The sequence below is a fragment of the Leishmania major genome, chromosome 28 (assembly GCF_000002725.2).
Source record: "Leishmania major strain Friedlin complete genome, chromosome 28".
Lineage (NCBI taxonomy): Eukaryota > Euglenozoa > Kinetoplastea > Trypanosomatida > Trypanosomatidae > Leishmania > Leishmania major.
In genome coordinates this window covers 844,401-861,162 of record NC_007269.2, presented here as the reverse complement: position 1 = coordinate 861,162, position 16,762 = coordinate 844,401, and the positions used below count along the sequence as shown (strand labels likewise).

The 16,762-nt window shown below is 59.1% G+C and overlaps 5 protein-coding genes across 5 annotated transcripts; all 5 read right to left on the bottom strand.

The window, feature by feature from the left end:
- Positions 1-1,037: 1,037 nt before the first annotated feature.
- LMJF_28_2210 (putative glycoprotein 96-92) lies at positions 1,038-3,188 on the bottom strand (the record flags this gene model as incomplete). The annotated part of the gene is made up of 1 exon (XM_001684453.1): positions 1,038-3,188. The coding sequence occupies one exon, from the start codon at positions 3,186-3,188 to the stop codon at positions 1,038-1,040; it is 2,151 nt and encodes a 716-aa protein (XP_001684505.1).
- A 2,322-nt stretch (positions 3,189-5,510) lies between these two features.
- On the bottom strand, positions 5,511-5,684 carry LMJF_28_2205 (putative ribosomal protein S29; the record flags this gene model as incomplete). Its single annotated transcript, XM_001684452.1, has 1 exon — positions 5,511-5,684. One exon carries the CDS (start codon positions 5,682-5,684, stop codon positions 5,511-5,513), a length of 174 nt encoding a protein of 57 aa, XP_001684504.1.
- Positions 5,685-6,934: 1,250 nt separating this feature from the next.
- LMJF_28_2200 (conserved hypothetical protein) lies at positions 6,935-9,778 on the bottom strand (the record flags this gene model as incomplete). The annotated part of the gene is made up of 1 exon (XM_001684451.1): positions 6,935-9,778. One exon carries the CDS (start codon positions 9,776-9,778, stop codon positions 6,935-6,937), a length of 2,844 nt encoding a protein of 947 aa, XP_001684503.1.
- A 1,089-nt stretch (positions 9,779-10,867) lies between these two features.
- Positions 10,868-13,606, bottom strand: LMJF_28_2190 (conserved hypothetical protein; the record flags this gene model as incomplete). Its single annotated transcript, XM_001684450.1, has 1 exon — positions 10,868-13,606. The coding sequence occupies one exon, from the start codon at positions 13,604-13,606 to the stop codon at positions 10,868-10,870; it is 2,739 nt and encodes a 912-aa protein (XP_001684502.1).
- Positions 13,607-15,094: 1,488 nt separating this feature from the next.
- Positions 15,095-15,832, bottom strand: LMJF_28_2180 (conserved hypothetical protein; the record flags this gene model as incomplete). Its single annotated transcript, XM_001684449.1, has 1 exon — positions 15,095-15,832. One exon carries the CDS (start codon positions 15,830-15,832, stop codon positions 15,095-15,097), a length of 738 nt encoding a protein of 245 aa, XP_001684501.1.
- Positions 15,833-16,762: the final 930 nt, after the last annotated feature.

Here is a 16,762-nt window from a genome sequence, read left to right as displayed (position 1 = left end):
AAAGGCGATGTCCTGAGGCAACGCACAGGACGACTAAAGCCTAGAGAAGGGAGAGAGACCAGGTGTGGGACACCAAACACAGAGGGGGAATGGGTGAAAGAAAGAGGCCTAAGGAATACATGTACAGAGAGAGACACAACGAGTGCAGCAGCACACACTTTCTATCGGGATTCGCCTAGCCGTGCACACACAAAAGAGATGGAGAGAGACGCCACATCACATCACAGACATCACCCAGCCAGAATGAGAACACAGCGCCGCGCAGCGAAAAGACCCCTTCTTCACCTATGAAAAAGCAGCAACGGGCCAGGAATAAGGCCTACAACACACACTAGAGGGTACAGTCACCACAGATAGAGAGTCCGACGTGCATGCGCGGAAGAGGACACAGTCACTGGTCAGCTAGCGTACAAGTCATGAAAAAAGGGGTTATCCATAAAGCCGAAAACATATTCACAGCAACACAGAAGAAAAGAAAGAGAACACGTTGGGGAGGAGGGAGGAGGGGAGATGGCGTGCACGGCAGCCAACGCTAGGCGATGCCGTCAAGGACAAAAAAAAAGAAGCGATCCCCCAGTGCCAAGAGAAGCACACGCACACATACGCACACGCACCTCAGCACGCTAAAAGGGAAAAACAAGAAGGCGAGCATAGCGGTGGAGGCAAGGCGAACAAAGGGGGAAAAGGAAGGACAAGGTCGCACAATATCATCACCACCATCAGGCACAGCTAGAGTCTACATGGCTTCGCGCAATGGCCAGAGAAGGAGGGGGAGGAGGGTGCAACGCTGACATCAAGCACAAACACAAGCGCGCACAGAGATGCAAAGGCGGTAGTAGTGAAGCGGGCAAAGAACGAAAAAAAAACAGGACGGAATGTGTGCTTGTGCGTGTGCATGTGCAACAGACAAAGCAGCGAGGGAAAGTGCTGAGCAACGCCGAGAGAAGTCCCCAGCACGCACGGAGAGGAGCAGATCACCCCTTCCCTCCGGCCGTGCACGCGCGTATGACAAAGTTTCGTTCGCTCAATATCGTCGTCTACGCAAGTCCGAGGGCCACGGCAGCTGCCTTCTCCTGCTCTTCCCTCATCTGTCTCGCCTTCTCCCGTTCCCGCTCGTACTCCTCCTCGTCAACGATGTTGTAGTTCTTTTCTAGCTGCTCCATCACCCTTTTGTGCTTCGCTTCTAGCTCCTTTTCCTCCTCTTCCTTCTGCTTCCTGCGCTGCTCCTCCAGGCGCTCTCGCTCCGCAGCAGCAGTCCTCCTCTTCTCCTTTAGAATCTGCTCCTTTTTCGAGTCCTTCTTGCCCTTCGTGCGAAGCTCCTCGACCTTCTTGCGCTGCACCTCCTGCTCCCTCTCCCGCCTCTTCTGCAGCTCCGCCAGCTCTTCCTTTCGCTGGCGCTTGATCTCCTCCGCTTCCTTGATGTCCCTCTCCTTCAGTTTCTCCCTCTTCCTCTGGGCCTCCTCACGCTGCTTGCGCACCATCTCGATGCGCTGCTTCTCCTCCTCCTCGCGCTGGCGCTGCAGCTCCTCCAACTCCCCCTTCCTCTGCCGGCGCGTCGCAGCAAGCTCGTCTTCGGCCTCCTCGGCCTTCTTCTCGGCCTTCTTCTGTGCCTCCTTCTCCTCCGCGACGCGACGCTGGCGGGCCTCCTCCTGCTCCCTCTCGTGCTCCTCCTGCAGCTCCTTCAGCTTCTGCCTCTCTGCCTCGATCTCAGCCTTGCGGCGCTTGATCTCCTCCTCGCGCTGCTTCTGGATCTCCTCGCGCTTCTTTTGAGCCTCCTCACGCTGCTTGCGCACCATCTCGATGCGCTGCTTCTCCTCCTCCTCGCGCTGGCGCTGCAGCTCCTCCAACTCCCCCTTCCTCTGCCGGCGCGTCGCAGCAAGCTCGTCTTCGGCCTCCTCGGCCTTCTTCTCGGCCTTCTTCTGTGCCTCCTTCTCCTCCGCGACGCGACGCTGGCGGGCCTCCTCCTGCTCCCTCTCGTGCTCCTCCTGCAGCTCCTTCAGCTTCTGCCTCTCTGCCTCGATCTCAGCCTTGCGGCGCTTGATCTCCTCCTCGCGCTGCTTCTGGATCTCCTCGCGCTTCTTTTGAGCCTCCTCACGCTGCTTGCGCACCATCTCGATGCGCTGCTTCTCCTCCTCCTCGCGCTGGCGCTGCAGCTCCTCCAACTCCCCCTTCCTCTGCCGGCGCGTCGCAGCAAGCTCGTCTTCGGCCTCCTCGGCCTTCTTCTCGGCCTTCTTCTGTGCCTCCTTCTCCTCCGCGACGCGACGCTGGCGGGCCTCCTCCTGCTCCCTCTCGTGCTCCTCCTGCAGCTCCTTCAGCTTCTGCCTCTCTGCCTCGATCTCAGCCTTGCGGCGCTTGATCTCCTCCTCGCGCTGCTTCTGGATCTCCTCGCGCTTCTTTTGAGCCTCCTCACGCTGCTTGCGCACCATCTCGATGCGCTGCTTCTCCTCCTTCTCGCGCTGGCGCTGCAGCTCCTCCAACTCCCCCTTCCTCTGCCGGCGCGTCGCAGCAAGCTCGTCTTCGGCCTCCTCGGCCTTCTTCTCGGCCTTCTTCTGTGCCTCCTTCTCCTCCGCGACGCGACGCTGGCGGGCCTCCTCCTGCTCCCTCTCGTGCTCCTCCTGCAGCTCCTTCAGCTTCTGCCTCTCTGCCTCGATCTCAGCCTTGCGGCGCTTGATCTCCTCCTCGCGCTGCTTCTGGATCTCCTCGCGCTTCTTTTGAGCCTCCTCACGCTGCTTGCGCACCATCTCGATGCGCTGCTTCTCCTCCTCCTCGCGCTGGCGCTGCAGCTCCTCCCTCTGCTTCCGCTCCTCCGCTACGTCCTTCTGAATACGCACATCCTTTTGGTCTCGCTTCTTGCGACTTTCGGCCTCGGCCTCACGAATCCGCTTCGCCTTCTCCTTTGCTGCTCGAGCCTCGGCCTCGCGAGCCTTCGCGATTTCGTCCGCAAGCTTTTTGTCCTCCTCCTTGCACTTTTTGGCAGCCTCTACAGTCGCCACGCTCCTGTTTTTCCGCAAGAGACGCTTCTTGGTGGTTGAGTTCCCTGGCAGCACTTTGCCGTTACCAGTGCTGCCGGAGTGAAACTTGTTCGTCGCAGATTCCTCCTGCTGAGCGGCGTTCGCTAGCGGGGCAACATTATTGGCAGGTGCGGGGTCGAAATGCTGTTCAGCTACGTCGGACGGCGCAGCGCTCATGGTGGAAAAATAAAACAAAAGAAGTATATGGGCGGGTGTGCGTGTGTGGTGTAGATCAAGGATCTGAGGGGTCGCGATGTAGAGGGGAGGGGACGGCTCGAGCCGAGAGCTGGCAAAACAGGAAAAGACAAAAGCAAGAAAAAAAAGGACGAGGGAGAGAGTTGCAGTGCGATGGGAACAGACGTGATCAACAAGGGAGAGCGTGTTTGCTTGAATAAACGCTACAAAGAGCGTGTCTCGTCTTCACTGTAACAAGAAAAGGGGGAAGAGGTGTGGTGGCGGGCGGGCGTGGACGCAAAGAAAAACAAATGAAAAACGAGGGGTCACACGAGTAGGGAGGAGCGGCGTGTGACAGAGTGAAAGGTGGGATGAATGATAGCAATCAGGGGCCTGAACAAACAAAAACGACAACACGAGCGCAGCGGCACAGTACAGCACGCAGATGTAAATAAAGGAAAGAAACAAACTTGTTTTGGAGGGAGGAAGGAAGGGCGGTTGGCTTGCTTGCCTTTTGTATGAATACGCGTGGTCGCCACACGTGCCCAGTCAGAGGTGCCGTCTTTGCTTGTTCTTCGTATTTTGAGCTGGAGAGCGTACGCGCGCGCGTCTGCCTTGTGCGTGTGTGTATATGTGCGTGTGTGTATATGTGCGTGCCGCGTGACTGTGCGTGGCACGTAGGACTCAATAGCCGCGTTCGCAGATAACACAGTGATGCGCTCCGTGGACTCGTCTTCCACGACAAAAAATCGGTGAGAGAAACCAACCGACAAATAAATAAAGGCGACAACGCCAAAGAACAAAAAGGGAGGAGAGAGACAGCGCGCGTGGGACACGATCGCGCTGCTGCTTTCGCGAATACGTTGATGCGTGCGTTGGTGGTCGATCAGGGGGAGAGAGAGGTGTCCGGAGAACGGGCGCACGTAGATGAATGCAGTGTGTGAATTTGTCGACGCGTATTTGAGAGACCGAAGGGAAGTCTATCAAGTGGTTCTTCCTTTGAGGAGGAGGGTATGTTTCGCTGTTTTTGGTGCTTTTCTTGGTGTATAAGGGGGTTGGGAGACGCAAGACTGCAGTTGCACTCGGACAGCAGCAGCAAGCCATGGCAATGATAGCAGTTGTGAGCGTCCGTGGGCAAAGGAGGTGAGGCACGAGAAGCCGTGAGAGGGAGAGGGAGCGACGAGGTCGTCGAGCGTTCATGCAGCAAAAAGGAAGTGAGAAGGTCGCGGGAGAGTGAGAAAAAAAAGGGGTAGTTAAATCAGAGGACAACAACAGCAGACAACCGCATGCATGGAGTTGCAGACTGCGACTCGCTGAAGAGCGTGCACCACCGTTGAAAGCGCCCAGACCCACCACTTCAAGCAGCGCCGCGCGTTCGTGATGCACTCGCGCCCAAACTCACCCATTCCCTCGCCCTATCAGCGCCATGCGATGAGGAGAGCACCCGTGGGGGAGTGCGCATGTCCATGAGCGGCATGAGTGTGTCTGTAGATCTGTGACACAACGGCACACGCGGCGAGGGTTCTCGAACGTAGAAGAAGTGGCGCGCGCCAAGCAGCATCGTTATCGGTGACGACAGTGCCGGTGCGTTCCCAATCTCTACCACGTTTTGCCGGGTGCATCGCGCGTTGCCTTGCTACGCCCGCTGAGCGGCGCGACGTGCCTCTTTCGTTTTTTTTCTTTTGGGGGGGGGGGGGGAAATACTGAAAATGATGCTGCCCTTTGAAATCGTCTACGCATGGGCGCCGCAGGCCGTCCGGTCGGGGGTGACGTAGAAGAAGCGATCGAAGACGGACAGTGGGCACACAGGAAAGGAGAGAGGGAGCGCCGAGAGAAAAGGGAGAAGAAGTCGCCCTCAGCCTTCGCACCTTCCCTGTCTCCCACCCCCGGCGCGCCAACCAACCTGTTTATCCACTTGATGTCTAGCCTCGCTGATCACCGAGCACACATGCGTACGTATATACACACGCACACACATGGAGAAACACAAGGCGATGACAGTAACAGCAAAGAAAATATTGGCAGAGGAACTCGCGGAGGTTGGTGAGCTTGTCCGTTGTTCGCGTAGATGACTCAAGATGAGCTCCATGGCGAGATGGCGCTCACCGAAAGCGGGAAGGCAAAGGGAGGGAGAGACGGACACGGACACGTGCATGCCTGTGCAAGCGTGAAGCAGGTGCATCTGCACACCTGCTGCCTTTACAGCGCGCACAGACTACCCTGATCGCTCTATCTCCTCCCATGCTGGCCTCACCATCCCACAGCCACTAAGCCTCATCTTTGCAGAAGAAGCCTCGGCTCTTTCCCTCTCGCCACCCAGGCTCCTCAGCGCAGCTTGGTGAAACCGATGTGCTCGGCGTTTTCACGGAAGCACTGACGGCACACGTTCAGCTCGTACTTGCGGATCAGCGCCTTCTGGTTGGAGCAGATGACGCAGCAGCGGGCACCCTTGCCCATGCCGATCTTCTGACGAGAACGCCACTGGTCGAGATGGCCCATGTTTGACGGAAAAACGCGGGGAAGACGAGAACAGAAAGCAAAAAAAAACTTTTGTGGAGTAATTCGTTACATCGGTGTGTACGGATGCGGTGATGCACACACGTGGATGTGTGGGTGTGTGTATGTATGCATGTGTGTGGGAGGATAATATGCACGTGTGCATAAGGACACCCAAAGAAACACGAAGGAGGTGGAGGAGAACGCAACAAAAAAAGAAGCGTGTAGGACAGCCAGATTCCATCGCACGTGCAAGGCGCGAGCAGAGATAGCCCCGTGCTAGTGACAGCAGTGCTCCCAGCGCAGTGAGCAGCGCGAGCGACGAAAAAGGGGGAAGAGGAAAGTGACAGCCTGAAGATGATCGTCCCGCCGATTCCAACGCACACCCTCCCATCTTTCCCTCATTTCTCCGAGAACCCTCCCCACACACGCTTACCCCTCGCATCACAGCACGGGAAAAGCAGTGGCGTCGGAAAACAAGGGCACACAGTGTCCACGCGCACAAATAGGGAAGTACTCATCTGCGGATGCCTCCTTTTCCTTTTTTATGTGGTGAGGATGGGAGGCAGTTGTGTGCTTGTAATGATGGGCCGCGATATACAACTGTACATATTCTCCCTCAGAGTTTTCGTGTGCGAGTGCGTCTGCGGGAGAGAGGAGGGGTGTGCGAGATGGCAATAAGAGAGAGCTCATACACATACACACACCAGCTGAAACGATCCTCCTCATCCCCTTTTCCCGGTTCTCTCCCTGCCGCGCTTTAATGGTCGTTTAAAGAGAAATTACGTTACCGGCTGCGTAACGGAGAAGATGGGCGGAGGAAACGCGATCTTTCTGCCCACTCCCTGTCTTCTGGGGATGAGGTCCACATTAGCCCCGCTCCGCCCTCCTCTCTTCGCGACATCCATGCAACCGGCAAAAGGGAAGAGAGGTGTGGGCAGTGTGGGGTGTGTGCGTGATGCAAGAGGTTGAGGTGGAAAAGACAGAAGAGCGACTGCCGCTGTCGACTTGCGCGCCCGCACCAGACGACAAGGAGAAGCTGGGCGACAGCAACGCAGAGGAGGCAAAGTCGACAGCGACGCCGCCCACGTGGATCGGGGCGAGGGGGGGTATGAAAAGAGCACCGGCGGGCAACAGAAAGCGAGTTGATTTTACAGCGTGCCAGACATCGATGCTCCGCTTTTCTTCTCCGCTGCTCCCACAACAGCCCAACTCGACACAGTCCCCTGCCCCATCCACCCCTCTTCACAGCTTTACGCAAAGTCGTCCAGTAAGCCAAGCAGCAGGCTGCGCGTTGCGACGTGCGTCTTGCTACCCTCACCCCGCCCGTCAAGGGGGCTGTAGTACTCCCACCAGCGGGACCCTCCGCGGATCGCCTCTATTATGTTCACTCGCAAGCTTGTGTAGAAGTCGCGCAGCCGCGCCTCTGTCAAGCCGCCGGCCGCGGCGCTGGTGCTGTCCAGAGCCTCTAAGTAGTGGGACTTAACGCCGTAGAGAAAAAGTAGGTTGGCAGAGGGCCACACGTACCCCATCCACATGTTGTGGTGCGGCAGCCCCGACTCACGCGCGAGACGCACCGATGAGAATGACACGGACATCAGACCGTAGTCGCTCTCCAGCTCCCGCTGAGCCAGCGCGATGGTGCGTGCTGCCCTGGAGAGGTCTCGCCTCACCACGCCAAGCATCACAGGGTACAGATTTGCGTAGCCAAAGTAGGGGCTGTGCGTCCAGCTGCTGCACCCAATGCGGTCGCTGTAGCGCATCTCTGCAGCATCCCAATGAACGGCGTTCAGGTGAGCCTCCCAATCAAGAGAAACGCTCTCCGCTTCGTGCAAGAACTCGGTCTCGATGCGACTGATCAATGTGCTCAACAGCGCAACCCATGAAAAAGCGTCCACGTGCGCCTCGCGGTGGTGCTCGCCGGCGCAGATGGGCCGCGGATAATCCTCCATGCCGCTCGTCGGCAGTCGATGCCCATCCCGCCCACGCCAGCGGTACACCAGCAGGCTCTCCGGCTGGTCCTCTGCCGGCCGAAGCGGCCACTCCTCCAGAGGCTTGCGAGAGCGACACTGTCGGGCCAGCTCGTCCGTGGCACCTCCGCACTGCGTGTGGTGCCACCACTTGCGCCAGCGCTTCAGTGCGGGCAGAATGGCGCGCAGAAATGCCTCGTCGGCGGCCCTTTCGCGCTCCAAGTACTCCGGGGTGTTGCGTGCCTTTCGGTGATTCGCCGTGGCGAGTCGTGCCGACTTGCGACTCATCTCCTTCAGCAACTCCTGCAGGCCTAAGAGCAGCGTTGGTGGGGAGGCCAAGGCAGGATGCTCGTAGCGCTGCGCTTGTGGGGTGAAGGAGCGCGTTTCAGGGCCGAAGACAGCGCGGTTGGGGACGAAGCCCGTCTCTGCGTCCTGCGCGCCGAGCAGCCATGAGGCAAGAATGTCCTTCACCACCTCCTTGTTCCACCGTGTGAGAAACAAGAGCGGCAGACCTGTCAATGACGGCTGGCCAAACGCCTCGTCTGTGCGCGAGCCGACCACAGCGATCGCGCTGACTCGCTGCCGCGACGATTGCAGCTTCGCGTCACTCCACATCGTCTTGGCCCGCCCTTGCTGGTCCCAGGCGTCGTCCATGTCGGCACCTACATGCAAGTAGTGTCCACTAGTGAAGGTCAGTGAGCCGAACAACTCTGCCAATGTAACGGTGGCAATGCGCTCGTAGAGGTCCTTGCTGCTGTTGAACACACTCAGAAATGGACGGAAGATCTTGGCGGAGTGCAAACTGATCGCCTTGGACCGCCACCGAAGGGCGTTGGTCAGCTGGCAAGTGCTGAGCGCCTCGTAGCGTGGGACAAGGTTGCCGATCCTGTTCGTCGCCGACGCCCCTGGCGCCCCATTGCCTTGGGCATGGTCAGCAGGGCTTAAGGACAGCTCGAGGCGGAAGCTGGAGTCGTACGACTTGCGCAAAATCATGACGTTGTGCGACGTCCATGACGGCGGTGTCCGAAACGACTGCGGGTCCTTCGCCTGGATGTACGTGAAAGCAGATTCGGGCAGCCGCCGAAGATCCAGCTGCTGCTGCTGAAGGTCCCCTACGTGAACGCCACCGCCGATGCCTCTGCCACCTGCGGCAGCGCGCTCTGCCGGCGTGGTGCCGACTGCGTCCACCGCCTTGCGCTGGAAGGCCGCCTCGACGTCGGTGTGAAGACCATACACGTGCCATGGGGCGGTATCGTGGAGAGGGCTGTGGTCATCATAGACCCGGAGCGTGAAGTCGGTGTGCTCTGTCTCCCCCTCCGGCTGCATGCGGCTCTTCAGCACCGGGCTCCAGTCGCCGTCGTTGTACTCGGTCGGCGCCTCCAGCTCGATGCGCTCCTGCGTGTCCGCGTGCGACATGTACACCACCATAACCAGTGGCGAGTCACTTTCAACGCGGGCGTGGATACGTACGTGCCAGGCATCTGCGAACGGGCTCTTGAGCAGCTCGATCTCAAGAGAGGCCTTGTTGCCTCGATCCTCCACAACCTCCTTGGCGTAGTGCAACCCGTCGTTCACGACCCACTTCACCTGCATGACCTCCACGTCAATGCCCTTCTTCTGCGTCGAGCGCGGGGCGCTCACCTTGTTATGCAGGTACGGCATCGTGTGGCGCAGGGGATGCGCCATGGCCGAGTCATACCACGCAATGCCCACAGTGACGGGCTTTAGAGAGCGACTCTTGACCGCAAATATGCGGCTCGGCTCGTAGGTGCCCCACATCATCGTGCGGTTGTACTCTGTCGACGGGTAGAGCGGGGGCTCGTTGAAGTAGCGAGTGTAGCCGTCTTCCATGGCCCGCACGGTTGTATCCGACCAGAAGTACTTCTCCTGCAGACGGCAGCGCAGGTTTTGAAGCACAAAAAAGGGCGTGCAGTAGGCAACAATAAGAAGGGGAACGCCTAGGAAAACAAGGATGAAGAGGAGGTAGCTAAGAACACCGCGCTGCATGTCCTTGGCCTGACGCTTCTTGGCGTGCTGATACCGCTCCTGTGCCGTCTCCGCCGGCATGCTCAGCTCGGTGGCGGCCGTCTCCGCATCTTTCCTCAGCAAGGGGCGACGGTCACGCATGGCGCGGCAAGTATCAGTGCTCTCCTTGTAGTGGACGAGCTGAACCGTAAAAAGTGAAGCAGTGCGCGCAAAGCAGAAGAAAAAACGGGGTAACGATGGTACCTGCGGTAGTGTTGGTGGAGTAGCAGTAGTACCAGTGATAGTGCTGCGAGCAAAATGAATTGCGGAGGCGAGAGAGGTGCGTTGCCTCGGAGGTATTGATCAACACTCCCCTCACTAATGCACTCTTCTGTTCCCTCGAACCTATGGTTTCGTTGCCCCTTGGCTGCCCTTGCTTCCTTCACCGCCTCCCCGCAATGCAGATAAGAGAGAAAGGCATTCAAAAAGACTGTCGCATGGACGTATACGCGCATGTGTATGTGCGCATGTGTGTGTGTGCGCACGCACAACAGAAAACGATGCGACCATTTCAGTTCATGCCATCCGTGTGCAGCGGGGGGGGGCAGGGGGGCGTCAGTCCAATATGAGAGGAGGCAATGGAGAAAGTTCACAACAGAGTGTGTGCGCAAACTCGGAGGTCGCGCGTGTCAGGGAAGGAGGAAGCCGCAACGAGAGAAATGGGTGTAAACAACTTCTAGGATCACGACTCTGAACGAAGAAAACCCCTGCATGCGTGCATTGCAGTCCCGTCCCTCTAGCAGGCACCTCTGCACAAGGTCTCACTATGAACTCCAGGAAAAGACCAGACGCGTGTTGCTGCAAGTGTCTGCATCTGTCTGCGTATGTATGTATGTGCGTGTGTACGTCATTGTGAGTGTTAGTCGAGATAGTCACACGAGACACCGACGCCGGCCAGCGTGCACGAATGCCGGCGCACTGCGTCTCGCACGGAGGGAAGAAGACACCTGCGAATGTCCGCAAAGTTCCTGCGCATGAGCGTGGATGTGGTGACAGTCGTATCGGAAAGCGCGCACACGCACACATACGAAAGTTAACTACCCGTGCTCGAAAGGCAACTCAGTCATACTTGAGTATCCACTGAAACGCGTAGCAACTGTGGCCACCCCTCTCACAGATACAGAGCACTCTCCCCTTCACCTGCCTCCCACCCCCTCCCCCACTCTCGACGACTCACCCAGATCGAGTCCCTCATGCGTTTGTCCACGGTACTTCGTGAGGTGTGCCGAACAACGAGGAGGTGTCACCGCCGGCTATAGGCGAGGGTAGATGCTGGCGTTGAAAGGACGCCTCCTCCTTGATACGACGCCAAATCGGAGGGGTGCTCGGCGTCTCCGCTTGTCGCGAGATGTCCACCGTGCTACCGTCTCCAAGGACGTGCCCCGACAGTACCGCTGAGACAGGAGAGGGCGGGGTGTGAAGCTGCCGTGTAGCCCTCAGCGCGGCAGTCTCACCAGGCGAAGCGCGGTTGAGGCACAATGAGAGCCGTGCTGGCCGTCGAGGAGACGGCGTCTGCACCTCTGCAGTGCTGCCAACATCGCTCATCCGCGAAGACTCTGACTGAAGGCGCCGCACCGATGGCAATGCCGAAGGGGCGCCGCCGAAGGTAGTAGAGTGGAAGGAGAAAACGTCGGCGGCCGCCTCGCCGTAAATCTGCTGTGATAAATGGGTGCGGTGACGACTCGTCTGGCGCCCTGGACGCGGAGTGGCGACGGAGGTGCCAGAGGGAGAAGGGGTAGAGTCTCGCGGCACGGCAGCAGCCGTGATGGCAGGCCGCAGCTCTGCGGAGGAAAGAGAGGCAGCAGCGGTGTGCGTGCGTTGGTGCGACGACACCAAGCTGTCCGCGGCGTTGCCGGGACGCACTGGAGAACGCCTTTTGGATGCGAACGACGCAGAGGAACGCGTTGCTGTCGAGGAGCCGGCACGAAACAGTGCCGTGCCTCGCGATCGCGACGGCATAGGCACCGTCGTCGAGCGCTGCCGCGGAGAGAGACTGTGTGCAGGGGCAGTCGAGGCGCTAGTGGTGGTGAGGGCCTTTGGATGCACAAGAGGCGGCGCAGGAGAGAGCAGTTGAGACCAAAGTCGCGGTGGTGACCGCAGGGCCTCTGAAGCAGGGCGTTGCGGCGTGACCTTTTGATCCCCATACGCGGACCTAATCGCAGACGCCGCGGGAGACGGATCGTTGGGCGCGGTGGCTCGCGACGGTTTCGAGGGCGAGGAGGGCCGGCTGAACGAGAGCCCCTTCTGAAAGCAGTGCGACCTGGCGTCGTGGTTCGCGTGCACCGGGTCATCGACCTCCATGGTGTGGTCAGCCGAGGAGGCAAGGGCCGCATGCTGCGCCTCCTTGGGCCTTAACGGGCTACTTACGCGAGGAGGGGTGCGCTGGTCAGAGAGAAGCACGCGCGCTGTCGCCACCAGAGGCTTTCGTGGAGGTTGAGCGCTTCTCCGTTCCGACAGCTTCGCCACATCGCGACTCGCCACGTAGCGCTCTGGCGTGACAAGGGTATCCTGGACGGGCACCAAGGCCGGCATGAGAGTCGTGGACACTGTTGCGTTCTGACAGGAAGACGTCTGCGTCGCCGCATCTACTCCCGGCCTCTGCGTCGCCTGCCGCTCCACGTAAAAGAGCAACCGAGCACACTCAGCCTCGAGCAGCTTTACGCGCTGCTCGTACTGCTGCGTCGACTGAAAGTGCCGCTCCACCTCTTGCGCCAGCTGTCGCGCCATGTCCTCCTGCTGTCGGGCGGCCTGTTGCTTGAGAGTCCAGAGATCCTCGAGAAAGCTTCGGAGCAGCGCGTTCATTTCTGGACTGGCTGCTGACGCCAGCGGAAGTGCCTGCTCGGCCGTCGAGGGGCGGTCGCCCACGTCACAGCGTCGCTGTAACAGTGGCAGCGGAGCCTTGAGACCCTCTGCAGCGGCGCCGATGAGCGCGCGCACCTCCGCTGCACCCTTCATGCAAGCCTTGAGCACGTCACACACCCACTCCAGCTCCAAGCCAAGTTGCGCAGACGACGACGGCGTCATCAACGAGTAAGCGAGTGGAAAGGCCCCCGCGCCTTGGTGGCGAAGAGACGAGGCGGCGCCGGCAGAGCCGGCAAGGTGGCCGTCGCGCCCACCACCACGACGATGAGCAGGAGTAAAGCTGCTGGCGTTCTGCACTGCGCTGGCAGGCGCCCCGAAGGGAACCATCAGCACCGACGAGAGTTGAAAAACGTCACCACCAGCCGGGGATGTGGTGCCAGCGTCGCACGCTACACTGGCCTGAACAGCAGCGTCGAAAGCAGCGCGCGTCGCATCTTCCACGGCGTCGTGCAGCTCGTCTAGAAGTGAGGCAGCCTGCTCGAGAGTCAGTCGGATGCGCGCCTTCTCGAGCTTTGTGGAAGCTGTATGGGCGTGCAGGGAGCCTGACACGGTCATCATCAAGCGGTGCAGGTCCCCCGTGTGCACTTCCCCTTCCGGCTCCTTGTCCTCTGGACGAGTAGACGCGTTGGTGGAGGGATGCTGATTCCTGGATGCAGACGCCGCGCTGCCGTCCACACTGGCCAAAACCTCCTGCATCGCCTCCAATCCACGCTTCAGGAACCGACGCTCCTCAATCTGCGAGCGCAGGAGAAAGCCTACGCGTGCCGTCTCGCTCACCTGCTCCTCCCTCTTCGATCCAATAAGCCGATCTGCGAGCAGTCGGCAACGCTCTTCCAGAGCACGCACTTGCTCCTTGCCGGACATTGCCACCTCCCGCACCGTCCGCTCTGCCACCGCGCGCAAGTCATGCAGCTGCCGCTGCATGTCTGCTTTGTGCTGCCTCACCCGCAGCAGCTCTGATCGAAGGGCGTCATTCTCATTTTGGAGACTTTGCAGTACCGAGACTCCAGCGTTCACCGACTGGGTTCCAGTGCGAGCTGTGGCGGCGGTCTGCCTCTCGTGCTTCATCCCTGGAGAGGGCCAAAGAAGAGTCGGATCTCTCGCAGTGCGCACCTCGCAAAGAGGCCACAGAAGGAAAATGGCCGTCACGCCGCACCCTTGCTTCTGAAATATTCGGCCAGCTCCTGCTCTCCACTGGCCGCCGCGCGCAACTCCCAGAAAGAGCCGGGCAAAGAAAAGCAAACAGCGGGAGGAGGAATCACAAGACGAAATAAAAGAGTAGGGAGATGGGCACAGTACACGTGCACGTCAGCGATAAGGTGGGGACAGAACGGGGAAGGGTGAGGGTCCGGCGAGAGTGGAGCGTGGGTGGGTGTAGGGCGCCTGTGTGTGAAGATGCTCCTCCCTCCCCCTCTGCAGCATCAAATGGCATGAAGCGAAGCTTCCGTCCGCTCTGCCTGTGTCTATATTTCTAGCTCTTGAAAAAAAAAGCGAGGAGAGTATGCCGTTCTACTGTAAAGGATTTGGGGTGCAGGTTGGTCTGTGCGTCTCGCGGCACCACTGAACTCTGGGAAGGGCAGTCCGTGGCAGTTCTCGGGAAAAGGGCTGTTGCGCAGACACAGACACACATGGATGTGAACAGAATGTATCCGGGGTGTGTTTGGTTTCTAGTACTCTTTTGTTGGTGCAAAGCCGCCCTAGACAAGGAGTCTGATGAGCGTGCTTCGTCTCGCCCTTTCGCCCCTTCTGTTCACCTCACTCGTTGCCTCTTGGGGAGGGGAGGGGTGTGGACGCCTTTCTCGTGTGTGCGCGTGCGCGTGCTTGTGTGTGTCAGTACCTTGAAATCATCTGTGGCAAGGGCAGAGCGAAGGGAGAAGAGAGCCGTGTTGCCTGCCAACGCCGTGCGAGAAGCAGAACAAGAGAAGGCAAAGAGAAACATAGAGACGAGAGGGGTGAAGTAAAGGGTACTCCGCTACAGCCCGCGACGGATCGACACCATCCTTGCCTTGTTATGCGCCCTTTTCTGCGGAGGGAGGAGAGAGGGACGCCCTCTGTGCATGCATACGCAACTCTGTGGTGTTCAAAGAAGAAGTGTCACAGAGGAGGCCGGCCTCTGCACATACGCGTTCACACGAAGGGAATAATAGACGCTTGCATACCCTCACCAAACCGCATCAAAGCCATGCCGCCGCGCCCCTGCACTACCATCTTGCCGGGGCACGCGGCTCACCTTCGGCTCATGCGCTGTGTGATGCTGCGAAACGCGCGTAGCGTTTGTATTTTCGTTTGCTCCACCAGCGCTACCGTGCGCACACGAGCGCACACCTCAAAGTGCCAAGTAAGGAACCGCCAGCAAGGACAACGGCGCATGCCTCCACCATAGAGAGAGACACACAGTGCAAGGACACACGCGCACGCATCCATCATCAGCAGCAGCACCACCACCGCAGCACACCTGTGAGAAGTGAGTAGTGTGAACAAAAGGAAAAAGTGCAGACTCTTCGAAACAGACAGACACAGAGAGAGAGAAGGGGCCTATGGTACGCGAAAGTGGGGCTACTCTGGGGCGGTCCCACCGTTCTTGTAGCGCTGCACCCACAGTTTTCCCATCGCATCAAAGGATGCCATCGACTGCCGCTGCGTGGCCTTGTTATCCTTTACCTCTGCAAACATGATGCGGCCCAGCCACGGCTTGTTCTCTGGCATCAACTGATTGTCGACGCCACGCAGGACAAAGTCGAGCGCCTGCTCCGAGATGGCCTCCCCCTTGGAGGCGGCGAATTCTTCGTGGAAGCGTGCCGCCCATCCCTCCTCCTCGAGACGCTGCAGGGAATAGAGCATCGCATGATACGCCTCCATGCTCATCGCAAAGTTGCTGCGCCGCATGGCGTAAAAGACTGCGAGAGCCTCGGCGTAGCTGCTCGTTCGCGCAAAGAGATGCTGAATGGTGCGCATCGAGAACTGGCGGCCCTGTTGGGCAGAGACCTGCATCAGCTTCACCAAAAGGTCCGCGCCGTGCCTTGACGACAGCGGCACGCAAAGAAGCAGTAGGCGGTCAAGCGCATCACCCAGCCCGCGGCTAATGTCCTCCTCGCGAGGTGTTGCCGGGTCGAGCTTGTACTTATCTAAGAGTGCCGCCACCGCTGTGGACCGCTCCTCTGCCGCTTTGGCCTCTGCTGCTGCCTCCTCGCCCGTTGACGTGGAGTCCGACGAGAATTGCGCATGCTCCTCTGCTGCTGCAGTGCGGCTCCACAGTTCATAAATGGCTCTGCGTGCATCGACAGCACGCTCCATCGCAGGCGCACCGCTGTTTGAGCGCTCCTCGCCCGCCGCCGAGGACGCGGATGGGGTTTCCGGCTGTGAGGCGTCGTCTGAAGACGGAATGGTACTTTGCCAGCGCCGAATACTGGAGAGGGCGCTGTCGGCGGCCGACACTGGCGACACACGCAGCGCACACACCGACGGCACCGGTGGCGCTCGAGGCAGGAACCTCGCCGTGCGCTGCAGAGGGCAGCTCAGGAGATAAAGAGATGCCTTGCTGCCGTGCATGACTGGCTAAAGTACGCGAGGAGTTACTGAGTCGTCGAGCACCAGTCGCAAGAGTGGACAGCACGACCACAAAGCAGCAACACAAAAGGAGCGCACACACGCACAGAAAGGGAAACATAAAAGAACGAGGTCAGAGAGAGAGAGAGTCGGTTGCCAGAGTCGATACACGGTGCCGCGCAGATATGACAGTGACGCCTCGTCAATAAGTCACGTTTGCCTTTTGTGAGCTCGCAACGTTGGGGAGGGCCATGGTGCGCCGAGGTGAGGAAAGGAATCCACCCGCGAGCCCGCAAAGGCGAGGTTTCATGAAGCGCGTGCGTCTTTGCACCACCAGCGCAGGCCCCCTCCCCTCCCCCTCTCGCATCCTTCCTTGACTATCGTCAAAGCCACTCTCTAGTGCGGCGTGTAGTCGGAGGCAGGAGGCGTGCTTTAGCCAGCGGAGTGCCACGATGGATGCCGTGGCACCCATCGCTCACTCCGCTTTGCCTTGACGCACTCTCGGTGATTTGACCCCTTCATCTCCTGGTGTTTACTGTTTCGCTTGCTTGCTCGTTTTGACTGCAGTCCCAGGCAGACACGCACACGCACACAGGCTTTACGTTTTACGTTATAGAGACCAAAAATAGACACCGAAAAACGGAGGAACAAACAAAAACGGGGGCAAAGGAGAGAAGT